The 18816-nt window shown below is 42.3% G+C and overlaps 1 protein-coding gene across 2 annotated transcripts in view; it reads right to left on the bottom strand.

Moving 5' to 3' along the window:
- Positions 1-3744, bottom strand: part of kcnd2 (potassium voltage-gated channel, Shal-related subfamily, member 2) — a 38000-nt gene extending 34256 nt beyond the window's left edge. For both annotated transcript variants that reach the window (XM_059335280.1, XM_059335281.1), the window contains exons 1-2: positions 3535-3744; positions 2103-3284 (exon numbers count right to left, since the gene is read on the bottom strand). In XM_059335280.1, coding sequence (XP_059191263.1) covers positions 2103-3214 — 1112 coding nt within the window. In that variant the 5' untranslated portion in view covers positions 3215-3284; positions 3535-3744. The remainder of the gene's footprint in view (positions 1-2102; positions 3285-3534) is intronic.
- Between the last annotated feature and the right edge of the window lie 15072 nt (positions 3745-18816).

Genomic DNA, 18816 nt, shown 5'->3' with positions numbered 1-18816 from the left:
CACTGCAAGGCTTCAGTTCAGGTTGCAAATCTGTCAGCCTGGCTGTCATGGTTCACAATGGAGTGACAGAAACGTCCCCATTACCAAGGACATTTCAGTTTTGTTCTCGCACGGCCGAACATCTTTTTCAAATCCATCTTGAGCAACACAAAGGGGATTCCGAGCTGAATGCAGCAATATCTTTGTTGCTCCCCAAAGATAAATAATGTACCCTCTTACACAACTCATCTCTCATCTGCGCTTTGAATCTGAATGGAAAGCATGGCCAATGCAGCATTACGTCTGAGCTGGCAGCTTCAATCACCGGATCATGCATATTACTAATTATGCACTCATTGGTCATTTCGAGGGTGAGTGGTAGTTCGACTGGTATTGAGCGAGCGCAGGGGGAAGCTTTGTGTGCCATTAAGAAGACAGGGAATCCACTAACTCAGTGTCGCCTGCTTTATGAGATAGACAGAGGCTGGCGAGGTCACAATAAATAATAATATTAATGACAATAATGATAACAACAATAAAAAGCAGATATGTTGTCTGCAGAGCTGAAAGGTAAGCAGGTGCAGAGTACCTGCATCAATGCAGATATGAGCATCAGGAAGGAGCCATTTCCCAAAAAGTGAAGCGTACAATTCAGTTTGTTTTTTATGAAGCATTCCTGCATCAAATAAAACACAAATTATGCAAAAAAAGTGTGCAGCTCAACTTTATATTCACAGAATTAGCTATGCCTGACACATCTCAAGCACACACTTAAACACACAAGCGCACACAGCCAGTGGCAATTTGTTTTTGCAATGTTTGATCTGTGATGTTATGACTTTGAAATTAAAAGACAACATTATTTCAACAGGACCTCATTTCTGTGTCATCAGTGGAGAGCGGCGCCTGAGGACTAACATTGGCTGAGTGGCTGTTCAGCCTCATACGTGCAGCAGTAGCAGAGTAAAGAAAAAGCAACCGGGATATTTTTACACACGAATTAGAAACGGTCCGATTATTATTTCCCACTGTATAACTTAATCGCGCTCCAGGCACTCAAACGCCACGTTCACTTTATTCATTTGAACGGATAAAAACCAAATGTCAGCCAGTCTGCTCATTGATAACAACTTTTTCAGCACCTTGGAAAGCGCGCCGCCCCCAGAATGCTGAGCTGGAGTGAATAATGGTAATAATAACAATAATAATAATAACCCACGCGAGCTTCTGAGCGGTTGACTGAGCTCATCAATACAAATTAATTTGATGTAATCGTTTTAACCGCTTTTAATTATTTTATGCTACATCAGCACATAGTACAGCTGACGTTGTTCATGAGCATGAAATTAGCATTCAAATATTTACTGTAGCTCGTTAAAGGAAGAGAGAGGAGCTGGGAGAGAATGAGTGAGAGGCAGAGGAGAGGTGGTGTATGGAGGGGGGAGGTGTGTGTGTGTGTGTGTGCAGTCTATACATTCTGTAAACTACTTTGCCTTCAATTCAATCACTGCACTTGTGCCTCTGTTTGGCCCCGTGAATGCGGTATGCAGGATCTTGTCCAGCGTTTTTTTTCTTTCTTTCATTGCAGATGCTTTCCTGTAACGTGGAATTTCTTTTTTTTTAAGCATAAAAAGACCACAGTGTTTGTGTTCACTGCAGTAACCTTTCCAAAAGAGCGCGTCTAATAAAAGACCCTTGAAAAAACAGGCAGGGACGAGGCCTAACCTTCGGATCAGGGCTGTTTGTGAGGTGCAGGCTCATTGATAGGCAGTGAATGGCGCACAGAAGCTTCTATAAAGCAAAACCACTGCTGCACTCATATTGGCTGAGCTGCAGCCTCCAGGCCGTTAATATGTCCACTAAATGCACACCTGTGGCCGCAGTACAATTAGCTCAAACAATGGCCGAAGATTTGTGTTAATTAGGCTCTGTGTGCCAATTTTACTCCTTAAGATTTAGAAAAATTGTTGATTATTACTATAATTAAGCAATTTATGGGTTGGGTTGGTTTGTACTGTGGTTTGCTATAAATATGGATGTTTCATAGAGGCAGTGAGCTGGTTTAGGCAGTGATTTATGGTGAAAGCTTAAAGGGTTTAATGGACTTATATGCAGCCACCTACCCCAGTGTTGTCATGGTGACAATGGTGTACCAAAACGCTGCAGGGATACTGGTGAACTTGCTGGCTGTGGAGCCTTTTTCTGCATAAAACATGACCGTTGCAAAGATAATGATGGCCATGGTGAGGGAGAATAGTAGGAAGCCCAGCTCGGAGGCGCAGCTCTTCAAGGTGTAGCCCAGGATGCGCAGACCAGCGGAGTGCCGGGAGAACTTGAAAATCCGAAAGACCCGGAAGACTCTCAGCGTGACGAAAGCGCCGCTCACCTGGTCATTGTCGGTCATGACCAGGCCGATGTAGTAAGGCATGATGGCGACCACGTCGATGACGCTCATCACACTTTTCATGAACTTGTACCGGCTGGGAGCTGCTATCAAACGGAGGAGATACTCGACCGTAAATATCATGACGCACGCAGTGTCTAAACAAAAGAAGGCCAGCGCGTAACGGTCTCCACAGGACATCTCCTTCGACCTGTTGGGCATAGTCCCACACGGAACCGTCTCCACCACGTTGGCCATTACTGATATGGCAATGAAGAAGCCTGTGACATAGTAGAAGACCAGAGCTAAGGTGCTGGTGTGAGGGTTTTCAAAAGCCCGCCACAGGAACTCCCGGGGCGTCAGGTTCACCGGCGTGACGTCATTACTCATGTCCATTTCCTCGTCGTCTTGGAGCCTCTCTGCATTCTCGCGCCTCCGGTCCTTGTACTCCTCATAACAGCAGTCCCCGATGATCTCGGGGATGATACCAAAGAAAGCGAGCTCCTCGTCGTACGCTGATATGCATTCTTGGCGCGGGTAGTGTAGTTTCCCCGTGCGGTAAAAATTGAGGATGTGTCTAAAGATGTCAGGGTCACGGTCGAAAAAGTACTCGTTTGTCTCCTCGTGGAAGAAGAAGTCTCTCTCCGTGCTCCCCAGCAAAGTGTCCGGGTACCTCTGTAAAGTGGTTCGCCACGTCTGAAACTTGGTGCCACTCACGTTGAGGATGATGAGCCCGTCCTTGCCTTTCGACTTCTCTTGCGGAGGGATGGGCATCGGGGTGCTCGCCACGGGCATCCATCCTATGGCCGCCGCTCGGGCAAAAGGGAGCCATGCCGCTACACCTGCTGCCATGCTGGCCTGTAGTGTTTAATACAACCCTGCTCCGGTTATCACAGTGCTATGGTTCAGAGATGAATTGCATCTGCAGGAAGAACAGCAGACAGAGACACTGGTGGTTAGGCTCCCGAAGCACCTCGGCTTAACAAGAAAACACACAAACCCATTTAGTTATACTGACACTGCGCATAGCACTGTTGAGTCTCACTCTCAAGCCTTTTCCTCGTTGTAACTGTTGTGATATGGAAGCCTACTTTGCGGCAGAATATGAATTGGATTTCGAAAAACGTCACCCATCAATAAGCAGGAATGAAAGTAAAAAGAAAACCACCCACCGTAAGGGAAGGCTGCTCTTTAAACTGCATCCACGGCGAGTTTAATAAAAAAAATACCTATCCTCGGACGAGAATGCTGCAGCCAGACGATAGAGGAAAAACAGTAGAATAACGTCGCATCAACAAGTTAAACAATCGGAGCAGCAGTTTTCTCAGCAGAGAGTGGCCAGGCGTCCAAGCGCGATCTTTTTTTCTTTTCTCTCTCTTCTTTCCATCCGCAAGATAACGGCGCTCAGCTTGCATGCGTTTTTCCTCCCGTTGCAGCTACTCCTCAATAAACTCCTGTTCCTCTCGTCGACTGCAAGACCACCCTCCCCCCCCTCCTCACCACACCGAGCCCCGACTGTGGAGAGAGGAGAGAAAATCATATGCAGAGAGAGAGGAGTGGTCCTATCTGCACCCAGAAATTCCTCTGCTGCTTCGCTGTGGGGGGACTAATCAATGCGTAATGGTCGTCCAAGTAGGCGGCATCTCCAGAACATCAAGTTAACGCTGTTTGTGTGTTTTCTCCCGCTGCACACCGTGAACCCGCAAAATTCGACTTACTCCATATGTATAATAATGTATATGATACAAATAATGGAATATATGAAATAAAGGGGTGTTATTTTCTGTGGACGAAATAAATCTTGTTTTTTTCTGCCTACATTAATGCACAAAGTCCTTTGAAGTTTTTCCTTTCAAAAATCCTCAGTACAAAGGAAAATAATACCTCCCAGTTCAATTAAGAGCGATATCGTTGTTTGTTTAACGCTGTTAAAGTCTTACATGTTATGCGCACGGTTTCTCGGCGAAAAATATTGGTTTCCGGGCTTATTAGTTGTTGTTTTTCCTTCAGAGAAATTAATATACGGATTCCAGATCTGCAACAAATCGTGATCAATATTATTTCTTGAATTGCGTCGTTTTTGATGCTGCTCAACAGAGTAACACAGCTTAAAAGGTCAACATCATTGGTCTACACTGTTGTACTGACATTTTCCAAAATAACCATAATCAATGAAATGTCTCTTGTGTTCCATAACACAACACTGCCATCTCCAAGGGGATTCGTGACAGCTGCGTCCACTGTGAAGCATGTGTTGACCGTATTTGGCTTTACATCTACGTTTTCAGGACATAAAGAGTGTGTTCCCATTCAGCCTTCAGCATCTCTCTTCCTCGTTTTTACCATTTTTCTGTTTTTCAGCACCATGGAGAGCACCAGAGCTTCTCAGTGCTCCTGTGTGCGTGCAGGTTACAGATGTGTTTTACACTCTAGTCACTTAGCTGTAGATCTTCTGCAGCTTCAGCGACGCACGCAGGGCTTCAGAGTCATGGTTAACTACACACAGCTGCTGAGCTTCGAGAAAATGTACGATCTCTCTGACCGTTGACCCACACTCCCAACCACAACTGAATTGGAAAGTGTAGATTTATTCTACTAAAAAACACCACAGCTGTTGCTCTTATTCAAAGCACTGTATCCGCAACAGGAGAGAATGAAGCTGCCCAGTATTTTGCTCAAGGACAGTTTGACAGTATAAGTGGCTGCTGATGGACACATTAGATGTCACACCAGTCAGACCTGTGGCCTTTTGTTCTCCACATCTTCAGCCAGTGCACTACATTCACACCCAGCCTCTGGTCCCCTCTGGCACAATGCTGAGTTTTTGTAGGATGAATGCACAAGACTGTCAGAAGTCCCATTAGTGTATGCTGAGCATGTCAGAGCACACTCAGTGTTCAGTTTGAGCAGTCAGGCCCAGGGGCTATGTATTCATCAGGGCATTTAAATATTCCAGTGGTTGCCAAATGGCACCAAACGCAGGCGTCCCAGCTGAGCTGGATGCCAGACTATAGCTGCAAGCTTGTCAGAGCACAGATAGCCACAGTGTTTTAATTTAAAAGGTAGTCAAAGTGGTTATTTAGAATTTACATATCCTGTAATTTAAGCAAAGCAATTTGTCAAAAACGTCCTGAATTTCTGATATGTAATAAAACCAGGGTAATCATTCACTCAGAAGAGGATTATGAATTGAAATGCATATCAGATTTTTATTTTTGTTCCTAATATATCATTTGGTTTGTTAATTCTCTAAAATCACTAGTAGGTTACATTCAGACTGCAGGCAAAATTGACCCAAATGTTTTTGCTCACATTTGACTCAGATCTGAACAGACTTTGGCCACGTTTTAATCACATGAAATCCAGTTTTTTCAAATCAGACTTGGGCCTCTTTTATATGTAGTCTGCAATCGGATACAGTTATACAGGGGTGACACTTCTGTGCGAGCTAAATTTGAAGGGTTTTATTGTAAGCGGTTTGTGTTTGAAAGCATATTGAACACAGCTGAATGTGGCTACAGGGTCAGGGAAGACCCTCAAAGCCAAGTTTACAGAAGCTAAAGACACAAACCAAACAAAGCCTCCGTGTTCGGATCACGTGACTGTTTTGGGCGATAAACCCAGGTGTCAGCCGATAGAGCAGCTTGACAATGGCAGCATGTAATGTGTTTGTCATTGTTCTTCTGCACATGAGGGTCAGGACCGTGAGCAGTTCCCACTGGAGTCTGATATAGGCCACATTTAAAAAATGATGTGAACAGCCAAACAAAAAATGAGCAAGATTTAGCATTAAGACCTGTAGTGTTAATGTGGCCTTTGATCTTTCAAGTGTAACTACAGTTCTGTGGTGATTTGCCTTTAACTGTATATTGACGGATACATTATATAGGACTAGTCTTTTTATACACTGGATGGTCAGAATGACACCCTCCAAGGTGCTGACATACTTCACAAACACACTCAATTCCAAGAAGTTCCAAGGTCATTTCAGATGATTGGTGTTGACACAGAGCCGTGCAGATGATTTAATTACATCGTCTGTGTGTTTATGGATTTACTCTTTGGATCAAGTAATTAGCATGTGTCCTCAACAAGGTTGAACAACTCATCCAGCATTTTTTTGAGGGATTTTTGTGTGGACATCAGTTCAAAGATGGAAAAATGCTGATCTGGATGTAAGATAAACGCATAAATCTCAACAAATACGCAGTCATGGTGTTCCGTAGCTTCCAGTAATAATAATCATGCTCCTGCCCCGCCCAGCCAGATAGTGTGAGCCGACATTTTGAACTTGTACCACTGAAGTGACGCTGAAGCCTTTGGGATTAGGGTTGTGTAACAGGATACATTTTGTAAACAGGTCTGTAAGTGTGCTTAGTGTTGTAACTCAAAGGCACGCACCCAAAACAAACACAGACAGACTGATAAAACCTTCAGACTTTCATGTCGGCACACACACACACACACACACACACACGCAGCCATCTTTTCTGTATTTGATCCATTGACAGTAACAGTCTGTCCACTGTAGTACACTGGTGCAGCCCACACTGCCGCCTGTTTTCTGTATTCTATATTTAGTCAGGTCCAGCTCAGTGATTGAGATGATTAAGCAGATGAGTCCCCTTCACTGGAGACGTGCCAGGGCTTGTTAAGGAAGAAGTGAAGGGGCAGCAGCCATTTGCTTCGGGTCATCAATAAAGAAACTCAACATATTTGAAACTATTGAAGCGATGTTGTAAGTTAAAGCCAGAAATAACAAGTGAGCAGAATGAATCATGTACAGTATAAATGTTTGCTCCAATGCTTGCAGCGCCTTTAAAGACAATCATGTATGCCAATGCTCTGCACTGCGTTGGTAGTGGGACAGAGATCCAGTTTCACCTCATAATAAACTTTATTTTTATGGAGCATTTCAACGAGATGCAAAGTTCATGACAAGCAATAAAAGGGTAATAAATAAAAGGCCAATAGGATGAGCAGTAAAAATCCCAGAAAGGCAGAAAAAGGTTAGAGACGAATAAAACAGGCAAATTACACACAGTACCCTATTTCAGGCCTGGAAACACCTTGGCATGTTTTATGACATGCTGCTAATGAAGTCGTGAATCGTCCTCATGACCTCTGGGCACAATGACATGCTGATATCCTCAGGTGAACAGCCCACAGCCACACAGCCCATCTCCCACCACGTCATCTCCCTCAGCTGCCTCTGCCGCTCCTCGGCTCTAATGAGTTATTGACCCCCCGCGGATGTGTAAAATAGAGTAGGTCTTCTTCGTTCTTCATTGCATACGGCAGCTGGTGTGTTTGTGTGACTGCATCGTACATGCATCATGTGTGTGTACAGAAGCAAGCATTCATGTGTGAAGCTATTTATATGTGTGCTCATGTGTATGTGTGTGTGTGTGTGTGCTATGTACTGCAGGGAAGGGAGGTGCCGGGAGTGGGAGGCTGATGTTTGTGCTTGAGGACTGTATGACTAGTTTCATCCCTGTCAGGATTGCTGGGATAATCTGCAATTTAACAACTGCTGCTTGTCAGAAAGCTACAAATTGGCCATATGGGTATGTGTGGTTCACAGCACTTGCAATAACACCTGTGTGTCTGTTTTTGTAGCATTAAATGCATATAAATTGTTGTGTAACACTATGGTAAGAGTACATGGTACAGGGAATTATCATGAAATCAGGCATGACTTAATACATGAAAAAACATGAATTCATTCAAGTATGAACAAGCAGGAATATACAAGAACTAATAGTATTTCATGCATGAGTTAATGTAAGAATAATATGTTAATTAAAGCAACAATTAAGGTATCTCTGACATCATGATTTATGTGCTATTAATGATGTTAAAGTCTTCTTCATAGGCAAGTCTGCAGTTAAAATGATCGTGACAGCAATCTACATGAACTGTCATAGTCCTATTTTTTTTTTTTTAAACATATATTTACCTAAACATTACCTTTTCATGACTTCTCCGTGTGTCTTTGAATAATCTGATGACCTGATCAGGCATTAACATTGACATATAATATATGATTATGTGTTTTTTTTTACCAGTTGTTGGTTATATGTATGATGTCATCATTTTTATAACAAAGTATTTAACAATATGGACAGTGTTTGCAATTTACATGTATGTAGTGTCTTTGCCAAAACAGATTATTGCCTCTTATGTGAACTAGTATGTGAAAGTATTACATGTTGGGCTATGAATTACCAATTCAACATTTGAAAATAGTATGCATTAGTTATCCTGAATGGTTTGTGAGCTTTAATACAATTTGATATGATACATAAGACGAACAACTAAGTAGGATGACAAGTGGTTCATACACCACCTTTAATCATAGGTTACTCATCAGTGTTGAAAATAGACCAGGCAACCACTATTTAAAAGGCTAAAAACATGATGGAGTCATAAAATAGTAATGCTTAGTTAATCATAACAACACTTGGACTTTAACAGAATACACGTGCATGTTTTTTTTTTGCCTGTCCCTTTAACTGCAGACTAAAAAGACATGCACATTATTAAAAACTCAGAAATCACGGTAATACAGATATCAAAGTTTTAGCATTAATTGACGCATTGTGCTTGCATTTACTCATGCATGAATACTATTAATAATTCTTGTATAGATAGTACAGATTGTTCATAAAGCACTACATGAATTAATTCACACTTTTTTCATGCATTAAGTTATGCATGACTTTATAATTCATGTACTCTTACCAATTACTGTAACTAAGAGGCGACCAAATATGTTAAAGCCTGTCTTACTAGCACCATTACAAGCTGGCAAAGACACAAAAAGTGCTGTTTAAATATGGTCTTACTCATTAAATCACTCTATCATTTATATACAGTACATCTTGGATGGGAAACAATAAGATGGGGACAAGTGTTCCACCCACTAGCGCCTTTTTAATTGTTTTTCACCTCGCTCTTTCTCACTGTGTCTATAGGGAAAGTAGCTCTTGTCATCTGGTGAAGAGGTGTAGAAGGGATTAGAACAGAAAGGGAGGTGTCTGTCACTGTGAGTGCTTGTGCCTATAGCTAGAGTACATACACTGCAGCATGTGTCTGGGGCTTTGAGAACTCCTCGAGTGCAGTACATCACTGCACGATCAGCCGCGAGTCCCTTAACTGCCACTGCACATCGGCTTGAAAATGTAAAGTGCGACCATGAAGCTAAGCTGAACCATACTTTTACTCACCTTGCCTTGTCAGTTCAACCTTGTAGTGTTTCTTATGGCCTTGTAGCAGAGCAGAAAAATACAGATGTGCGTTTATCTCATGGTGTGTAATTAAAAACCAAAGACAGCATGGCGCCCGACTGGAAAACCCTCATTGAAACAGTAATTCTTTTCCAAGGACGTTTCATTGTTTACCCGCCTCATCTGTTGAACACAATTCCCACTGCAGAGGTGTTGAGCAGATGCTATGTGAACTTCTAAACACGAGGCTTTTAACAGGTTCACTCTGTCTGTGCAGCCGCAGCCCCAAATTGAAAGGAAGCTTGTTTTTCAACTGAGACGAGAAGTGTTGAAACCTTTATGTTCCAGCTGCTTCTCTGCACCGAAGTGATGACGAAAAGGCAGAAATTAGCTGCAAAGTTCAGCTCAGGATCAGCTCAGATATTATCCAGAGTTCACTGCCCGTCATTGGTGCACGTAGATTTGTATGACAGTTATGTAGGAGCACACGGGATTGCATCCAAGATAAAAAAAAATTAATCTGCTTCTGCATCGAAATCATATTTGTTTGGCAGATGTGAAGCATCGTTTCACTGGACCCTGTTCAGGATTTCATTGCCATTTCAGCTGATTGATACTTAAATGTCACTGGCTTTAATACAGTTGGCTCAGATGTGGTTATTCAATCTATTTTTTTGGACGCTTTTGTCTTTCCAGACTTTCTGAGTGGGGAGACAGTCCATGAATGACCCAGGCCATCAGTTTTTTCTCCACACTCCCTAAACTTCTCTCCAATCCCGAAAGATATATTCGACTTGTTTTAAGGCTTATCCAGAAGGGACTTTCTGAGCGCTACAGTAGGATAAGCTTTAATTCCTAGATCACCATCGCGATCATTACAAGTAACCGACGGTCAGGAAGGTCAGGAGGGGATGGGACTTGATGGCAGGCTTGTTTGTTTGGGCAGTGGCAGTGTGGGCTTCTCCTGACGTCATTTGTCGGGACTTGGCATTGGCTGGCCTGACCAGTGACATTTGCTTTCCCACCATGTGGCCCCTGTACTTTGAGGCCAGATGGCAGATGATGCCTCCAAAGCAGACGACACACAAACACTCTAGCGAGCGTATCCGCACACACACAGACACATTTACATAAGCACACACACATACACACACTGCTCACAATCAAGTTTCCCTTCACTCAGCAGAGAGAGGGGGCAAAGCAACAGATCGATTTGTCACCCAAAATAATTTATAAAGTCCTGATAGAATGCCAGAAAGTAAACTTGGGGAAAAGTGGATGTATTATGATTGGAGCCGGGTAGATCGATGCTTTCCTCTCTCTGTGAGGCTCAGCTTGTTTGTTCAGGGTGAAATATCATCATGAAGGCACAACACACAGAGCTGCCACCTCCCCTTTATCTGAACTGCAAAATTTGTTTCTCCTCTGCTCTCCGTCTCATGTCCCCTCCTCTTTTTTTTGCCCCTGTTCCTTAGTCCCAAATGAAGGAATCGTCAGTCATGTGTGAATAGTATTCAGTGGAACAGCCAGTGAGCTGAGATTTGTCATTGAACCAGATACCTTGTGATGTAGTCCAGAGGCCGCGGGAGACATGAGTTGAAAAGCAAACTGAACACTTTATAGGTGGATATAAGTGTGGCCTATTAATCCTGCTAGGAGGAGGCAAATCAATTTACTCCTTTTGAAAGTTTTATCAATCATGAGCATCGCAGCTCGGAGGAAGACTAAATGAAGGAGGGCTTTCTCTAAATACATCATATCAGTAAACCGCGATAAGCATCAGCACTTTAATCTAAAGCTTCTTTGAGCTGCTTTTGTAAAATCGTTTCTGCGTTACTAGAAAGCACACAAACCACAGAGTCACAGGAAATTATATGGACAGAGAGGCGATGACAGGGAATGCACACGGTGATCAATCCATAAGAAAGCCCAGTGCGAGTTGCTTCTCTTTGCATATTTCATTATTTCCACATTCACTTCCCACTGCTTTTGTTGTGTAAGCCACCAGACTATAAATGAACAATTATTTTCTGTGGGGAACTGAGCCCAAGCAATCCCGAATTTTAACCAAGTGAATGCACACGGCATCACATAGAAGGCTGATGTTTCCACCAGTGACAGTTAAAGAAATAGATCTGCATTTTGGGAAATACAGTTTCTGGCAGAGAATTAGATGAGAAGATCGATACCACTCTCACATCTGTCTGTTTAATTTAAGGCTACGGCCAGATTAGCTTAGTTTAACCTAAAAGAGTGGACACACAGAGGGGAACAGCTAGCCTGGCTCTGCATCTGAAGCTCATTAATAACACAATATATCAGCTTCTTTAATCCGTAGAAGTTTGAAACAAAGCTCATGGAACGGAATATTTTCTTGGTTGGGAGCAATAACTTGCTGTTGTCGTTGCTGGTTGCCTGGCAACTGCTAAGAGCCAAAACATAGTTTGGCAGGCACCCCCCTCCATAAAACAAAGAATTGTCATTTTAAGTGGAGACACTGCAGGTGAACATGTTGACAAGTTTAACTAATAAATATCACCAAGAAACTTCCCCGGTTGATCGCTTATGATAATTTTGTTTTTGTTTTACAAGTTTACTGAAATTTGATGTTTAAATATGCAAATGAGACATTAACTTATTAAATATATTGTAATTTGCATAGATTTCCAGAACAGAAATCTGAATATTGCATTCATTTTGTTGACATATTAAGTTTTTACTGAGGTAATTTTGGATATATCTTCTCAACACTCCATAAATCATGAAATACTGTCAACAGCCCATTTTCGGCATGTTTTGGTTGCTATAAATCAGGCTATGAATGATACAGTACGAATAAACTTTTCAGTAGAAACCTTCAGAATATAAATACGAATAAAACTGGAAATTGTGGTGTGTGTAAGTGTTACTGAAGTGGAGTTTCTGGCTCACAATATGACAAAAACTCATTTTGAGAAAATGGCCTTCATAACATTTCCAAACATTCACACTACAGGTGAAAAGGGTGAAACATTTCAACAGGTAGCACCATGAAACATCCCTAGTTGAAGGATGTTTAAATATGAAAGTGGGGCATTATCTAGGAAAAATACAGATGCAAATATACTAACTACAGTAAAATAAACACCTTAATAAGCATTTTGGATGTTTTCTTTCCATTCGTGTGAATAAAAATGGAAGCAAAACAGCCCCTAATCTCAAAATTGACCACTGCAATTCAGTAGTTAATATGGATTGAACAAATAACTGTATGTTTGTGTTACGTTATGTTGTGAACTTTAAGCTTTGCTACTGTCAAACAGAAACAAGCTAGCAGTTTACCTCTGTTTCCAGTCTTTGTGCTCAGCTAAGCTAACCAGCTGCTGGCTGCTTCATATTCAAAGGACAGATATGACAGTGACATCGAACTCTCACATATTTATTCCCCAAGATGTCACACTAGTCCCTCAAAATGTATTGAGGTCTAAGACATCTGCGGCTATTTTCAGAGTAATGTATTAATAAAGAGAGCTTGTAATCAGAATGTTTAGTGATGTGTGCAGTGAAAGTGAAAAGACCTGTGTAGATAGGCTATGTGTCATAAACTCAATTGAAATTCCATTGAGCACACAATTGTCTTACCCTTTAAAGAAAATCTTTACATGGAACAGCTTGATACAAAGATAATGATGTATTTCAGTCTTGCAGAAAGAGCAATATTGCAAATGAACGGGTGAGCTGCAATGAATAAAGAGATAACCTGCCTATTAAAGATAAAGGGGAGGTGTTGAGGTCATCAGCTCCAGAGCAGCTGCTATTGGATGGCAGTTCAATTTAAGAGGGGGTGGACCGTCCTTTGAGAGTTTTGTAATTAATCAAAGTCCCCCTTTTAAACTCAACTATTTCACGTTCAATTTTATCTGCTCGTCTCCCACGTGCAAAGCCCTTGTGTGATGTGAGCCCATATCTTAATTACTCTCAGATCACTGATACCCCCCCCACACACACTCGCGGTATCTCTTGAGGAGACAGAAAATCATTTTACAGCTGAGCAGATAAGTCCCCGTGCTCCCTTTAACAGCCCCCCTAGCCAAAGCACATCTGACAGTGTTGTAATGACAGACAGGCAGCAAAGGGCCTTGTTCCGATAATTCCTCGGCTACATACTAGTAATGAGCCCCCCACACCCGTGATGGATTTCAAATTGAGCCCCTGCAAAAATATTATAATTTCAAAGCAGACATACATCGTTAATATGTTATTAATAGCAATGGCTGCTGGAACTGGCCTGCTGCTGCAGAAGTTTCTCAAGCTGAGTGAAGGATCATTATCGAATGTATGTTTGGGCATGGCTATGTGCATTCGTGGGGGTTTACTGAAGATGTGTCCTGCTTTATTACTGACCTATACTGAGGCCACTAATCACTGAGTCTAATTTGGTGTCATGTTCTACTTAATGCAACATTTGATCGCATTCGGTCGCCTGCACGAGAACAGTAGAGTCTGTGGTTTACTTCATTTCAAGTGCAGATCAGTCACCCAGAGCGTTCAAGACATCATGTGGCTGGCTCTCTCTTGCTCTTTTTTCCTTTTGTTCTCCTGCTGTGGTGCAGTCAACTCCCTGTAAAATGGTCAGAGGAAAGCTGGTAAAACTTAATGTATGTTTCATGGGTAATTAAAGATTTGTGGACCCATAGGAGCGACTGTGGTGGCTGTAAAAGTGATTGCAAAGGTATGTTTTCCTACTCATGAATATCTAAATGGAATAAGGTTGTTTTTCTCTTTTTTTCATGGTGTGATAAAGTGAGTACCGAACAAGACAAGCACAGGGACACGTAAACAGCCAAAAAGGTGTCATACAAAGACAAATGACAAAAACAAACAGGGGCTAAAATGAATGCCAAATAAATAAATAAATTATAAATTATAATAATAAATAAATAAATGGGAAAAGTTTGGACAGGGAGCATTATTAAAATCTCACAAATACCCTGTAAGAATTGGACTCTTGCCCTACAGTACACAGTGAAGGGGCCTGGAGCTGCTTGTCAGATATTATGATGGCAAGTAGCACATACAAGCTTTAGAGAGATGCAATCCAGCATATCTATTGATGCTAAAATAATTATAAATCTTTCGTTCTATAAATAAACCTGCCACATTAAAGTGCAATATTTTTGATATGCTAAGCCAGGGGTTTCTTTATCTGTAAAGGGAAAAAAACGCCAGAGGGCAACGCTGGGGCTTTGAGCGTAGCTCAGGGGCTACGCTGACAACACAAGCTTGCGGTTAAATTAAACAACAGACTGAAATAAACACAAGGTGAACACCCCAAACTGAACTGCTGATATTAAATAGATTTCAACGTTGTGATCTGCCTGAGCACACACAGCTACATAACAGCACTTCCGTTTCATTGTGCCTTGGTGTGCCTTCGGTCTAAATTATAGTAGTAAAACCACATTTTATTACAATTTAAGATTCTCATTATGGTTAGGCTTTCCACCACGAATATAAACATCGTTAGAGCAACTATTACAGCATAGCGCAACACAAATATTCACCTGCAGTGGTTTGGTTTTTCCCACTGGCGGATGAATCAGCACGCAGTTGTCTAATCACCTCCTTTCACTCTTTCAGCTTGTTACTGGCTAATTTAAATGGCTCACATGTGTAATTACCGCCGTCAAGCAGTCCCAGGCCTAACAGGTCAGCTTGCTTAGAGGGCCAAGCCTATTATGGAGACGTTAAGTTATGATCACAGCTGTAGGCCAGCTGTAGTAATACAACCCCGGGGAACAAATGCCAGCCCTTCTCATTGGGAAAATAAAGTGTTTGTTTAACATAGAACGAGGTGTGTGTAGTGGGTAGCTTCGATTAGCATAAATGACCATAACTCATTTATGGCTCATCAGTGGCTGCCGTTTCCCAATCAGACCATTTCAGGAAAACCCAGCAGGCCCTAATGATGAAAACAGTGACTTTGTGCTTCTGCATAAAAAGTCTAATTGTGTTGCTGAAAGCTAATGATGGTCATGATGAAGCAAAGCTCGGGCAGTTGATTGTTTCGGGCTTCTTTTTTTTTTTTCAGAGACTGAGCAGCAGAAAGAAGGGGGGGAGGGACATGGATAGTCACGTCTTGGGAAGTGTCTGTACTTACCGTACAAAAAGGTTCTTATTTAGGATGCGGAGAGTGCGGTGACACTCAGAGGATTAGCCACAGCGTTTTCCATGAAGCAAAATCGCTCTCAGGACACCTTCAAGTCTTTCTCACTTTCCCTTTAACTCCCTGTTTCTTCCTCACACTTTTTTCTTTTGCTCCATCGCCACAATCCCAGGAGGGGAAACAAATAAGCCCTGAACCGTTGGAGGAGAGGAAGAGGAGGAAGTGAGAACAGGGTGAACATGAATTCACTAGGTGTTTCACTAAGATGTGTATGCACTTGCTGCATGGATATGGGAATACACAGACAGACATCTGGGGATGTCATGGTTCCTGCAGGCTATAAACCAACGTTAAAAAAGCGATGCAGATCTGCAGCTGGATTGAACCAGTGTTATGGCTGGTTTATGGACTGTGCCCATCCAATCAGAGCTCTAATTAAGCAAGAGCAGTGGGGGAATGGTGAGAGCATAGCACCTAATAGCCCTCAAGATTATTTTGTTGTTTACTAGAGCCAAAAGACTTTGCACTGTGCGGCTGCTGCAGCGCCATGTTGACACGGCTGTTTTATTATGAGCAAATACTGTTTTTTTCTGCACCTTCTCTGCTTAAAAGAGGCTTGGCGAGGCGGACCCAGGAGGCTTTACATTCTATTTCATTTCCATTTGAAAAACAGTGCAGTGGAAATGACAAATGTGTGAGGCCTATTGAGGAGCCTTCAGGGCAGTAATGTAAATAACAGAAATTAATCATCTTCTCCAAAGAGGGAGGAACGCGCCTCACAGTCACAACAAAGGTCACAAATCCGGCCTACGCCTTCACATCTTCCAAACAAGAAATGACAGACTTCTGACACGCCACTAATGTTTGACTGTGTGGTCTGTGTGTTTTACTGTGCGCGTGTTTACTGACTGTGTGTTTTCATGTTTGTGTATGAGTGTGTGCAAGCATCTCTCTCAGTGAGTGTCTTCTGAATCTGCCTTTGAATTTCCTCCGCTTGTTTGTGTGGAAGTGAGAGGTTTGTGCGCGTGCATCTGCATCCTTGTGCATATGTGCATGCACGCCTCTATTGTCTGTCTGAGTGAGTGTTTGGTCGCAGATTCGCAGGATACCTTTTTCTCTGAGGCTGAACCATCTACTTTTAGCTGACAGCAAATAGTTGAGCAGAACCAATTTAATCTTGTTTTTCAGCCCAGGATGACATACGGGAGAATAAAGCAGCGAAGCTTGTCCTAACTCTCCTGGTGGAGGCAGTCACTACGGGCAGCCGTACACTGAAGAATAGATGGTAATTGCAATGTGTTGATTTGAACTTTATAGGCATCATGGGAAGCTATGGCAACACAGTGGTATTACCATACACTGGGCAGAGACATACTGCAACCTTCTCATCGCTAGTGTAACAGCTTCCAGGGAAACTAATTTGCAGCCCGGGAAAATACTACCTGACAGATCGATTCACCAGTTGTACCCACAATTAATGGACGATTTGTGGAAAAAAGAATCCCCTGGGTAGCTTTGGCACAGGAGAAAGGGAGCACAAACGTTGCTCTCCCACATCTCATAAATGTCACAATTAAAACCAACCACAAGCTCTGTGTACATTACAATGCCTCCCGGGGGACAGCTTGACATTTGGACAATCATGTCGAGTTTCTCATCACGAAAGAAGTTGGATTTTATGTACCCTGAAGAGCTTGCGCATTGCAGCATTATTGGACTCATTTGGAGAGAAAGAGGTAATTGCATTGGAAATAAAGCACGGCAGAATGTTGCACATATATTCATAGCAGCAAGAGCAACTGAAATAGGCTTTTTCAATGACGGCGATCTATACATAGAGCTGGTCTGAGCTGAAGTGTTGCTGGTGAAGAGCACACACCAGCTGTCAGTGTGGGGAAAGAGAAGAAAATAGCTTTCATCACGGAGGGGAGAGGACTGTCGGGCCACGGGGAGGAAGAGACTGAATCAGTCATACATTTTCAAATAAATTCACATGGGTAAACTAGAATTTGACTGCAGGAATCCAGAGTGGTACGTAACGTAACCGAACTGCTCATCCTCCCCAGAGAATCTGCAGATGAGCAGAATAAAGCTACAAACAACAAATCCTTTCAGCTCCCAGAATTCTGCAGAGTCTAAACCAGATTAGCAGTAGCTTTGCACCAAGTAGTCGATGAAATTTTAAAGGAAAGGCCTCCCAATTGTTTTACATAACACCGGGGTGAATGTAAGTGAACTGGCGTTGACTCTATCTAGACTTCCTCCATTTTGAAAGACTGAAACTGGGTAGCTTAATCGTTGCCCTGTTGCTTATGTTTTTGTTGATGGACAAAATTATGGGATTTGACTAAGAGGATTAAAATGACAGCAGTTAATGAGACACAGCTGGGACTGGATCACAACAGACAAAATTGTACCCCCCACACCCCCGTTGGAGTTACAAATCCACACACACAGACAGCACAGGCACGCATGGGCATACACATCAGCACACAAGCACATATGTTCCTTCTCTCTCTCTCTCTCTTTCTCTCCAACACAGACCTAGAGGCTGAGAGACAAGCTGCCACTCACTTATATATATAAATATATACATCTATATATATAATGCTTATTACATACACAGGGTTTATTATTCCATTCAAGTAAACCAGATTAATTCACGTCTTTTCTGCTGGATTTGAAGTATTTAGCTTAACAGGACACACTGGGAATAATAGCATAATTGTAAGCTCTCCCTAACTCCTCCTCCTTTAAATGTTGGTTACGGGGACAGGACTAATGTATGCACATGACAATGAGGCATCTGATGTTGTAAATGAAATTCAAGGTTGATGCAAATCACATTACCACCTTGATCTATGTTATTATGTCTAATAAAGTTGGATACCGTGACAGGATAAACAGGAGTAGCAGGCGCCTGTGAGACAAAACACAGTGACACCTGATCTCAACACTCTGACATGGAATTCATGATGATACAAAAAAGGGAGACATGATTGATGCTTTCTTGTGACTTGGGGGCAAAAACAACCTGAAAATCACAACACTAACAGACAAGACTGACAACGTCTTGTGAA

Source organism: Centropristis striata, chromosome 6 (genome assembly GCF_030273125.1).
Source record: "Centropristis striata isolate RG_2023a ecotype Rhode Island chromosome 6, C.striata_1.0, whole genome shotgun sequence".
Classification (NCBI taxonomy): Eukaryota; Metazoa; Chordata; class Actinopteri; order Perciformes; family Serranidae; genus Centropristis; species Centropristis striata.
The sequence above is the reverse complement of the archived record's forward strand: the minus strand, read 5'-3'. Positions and strand labels throughout refer to the sequence as shown.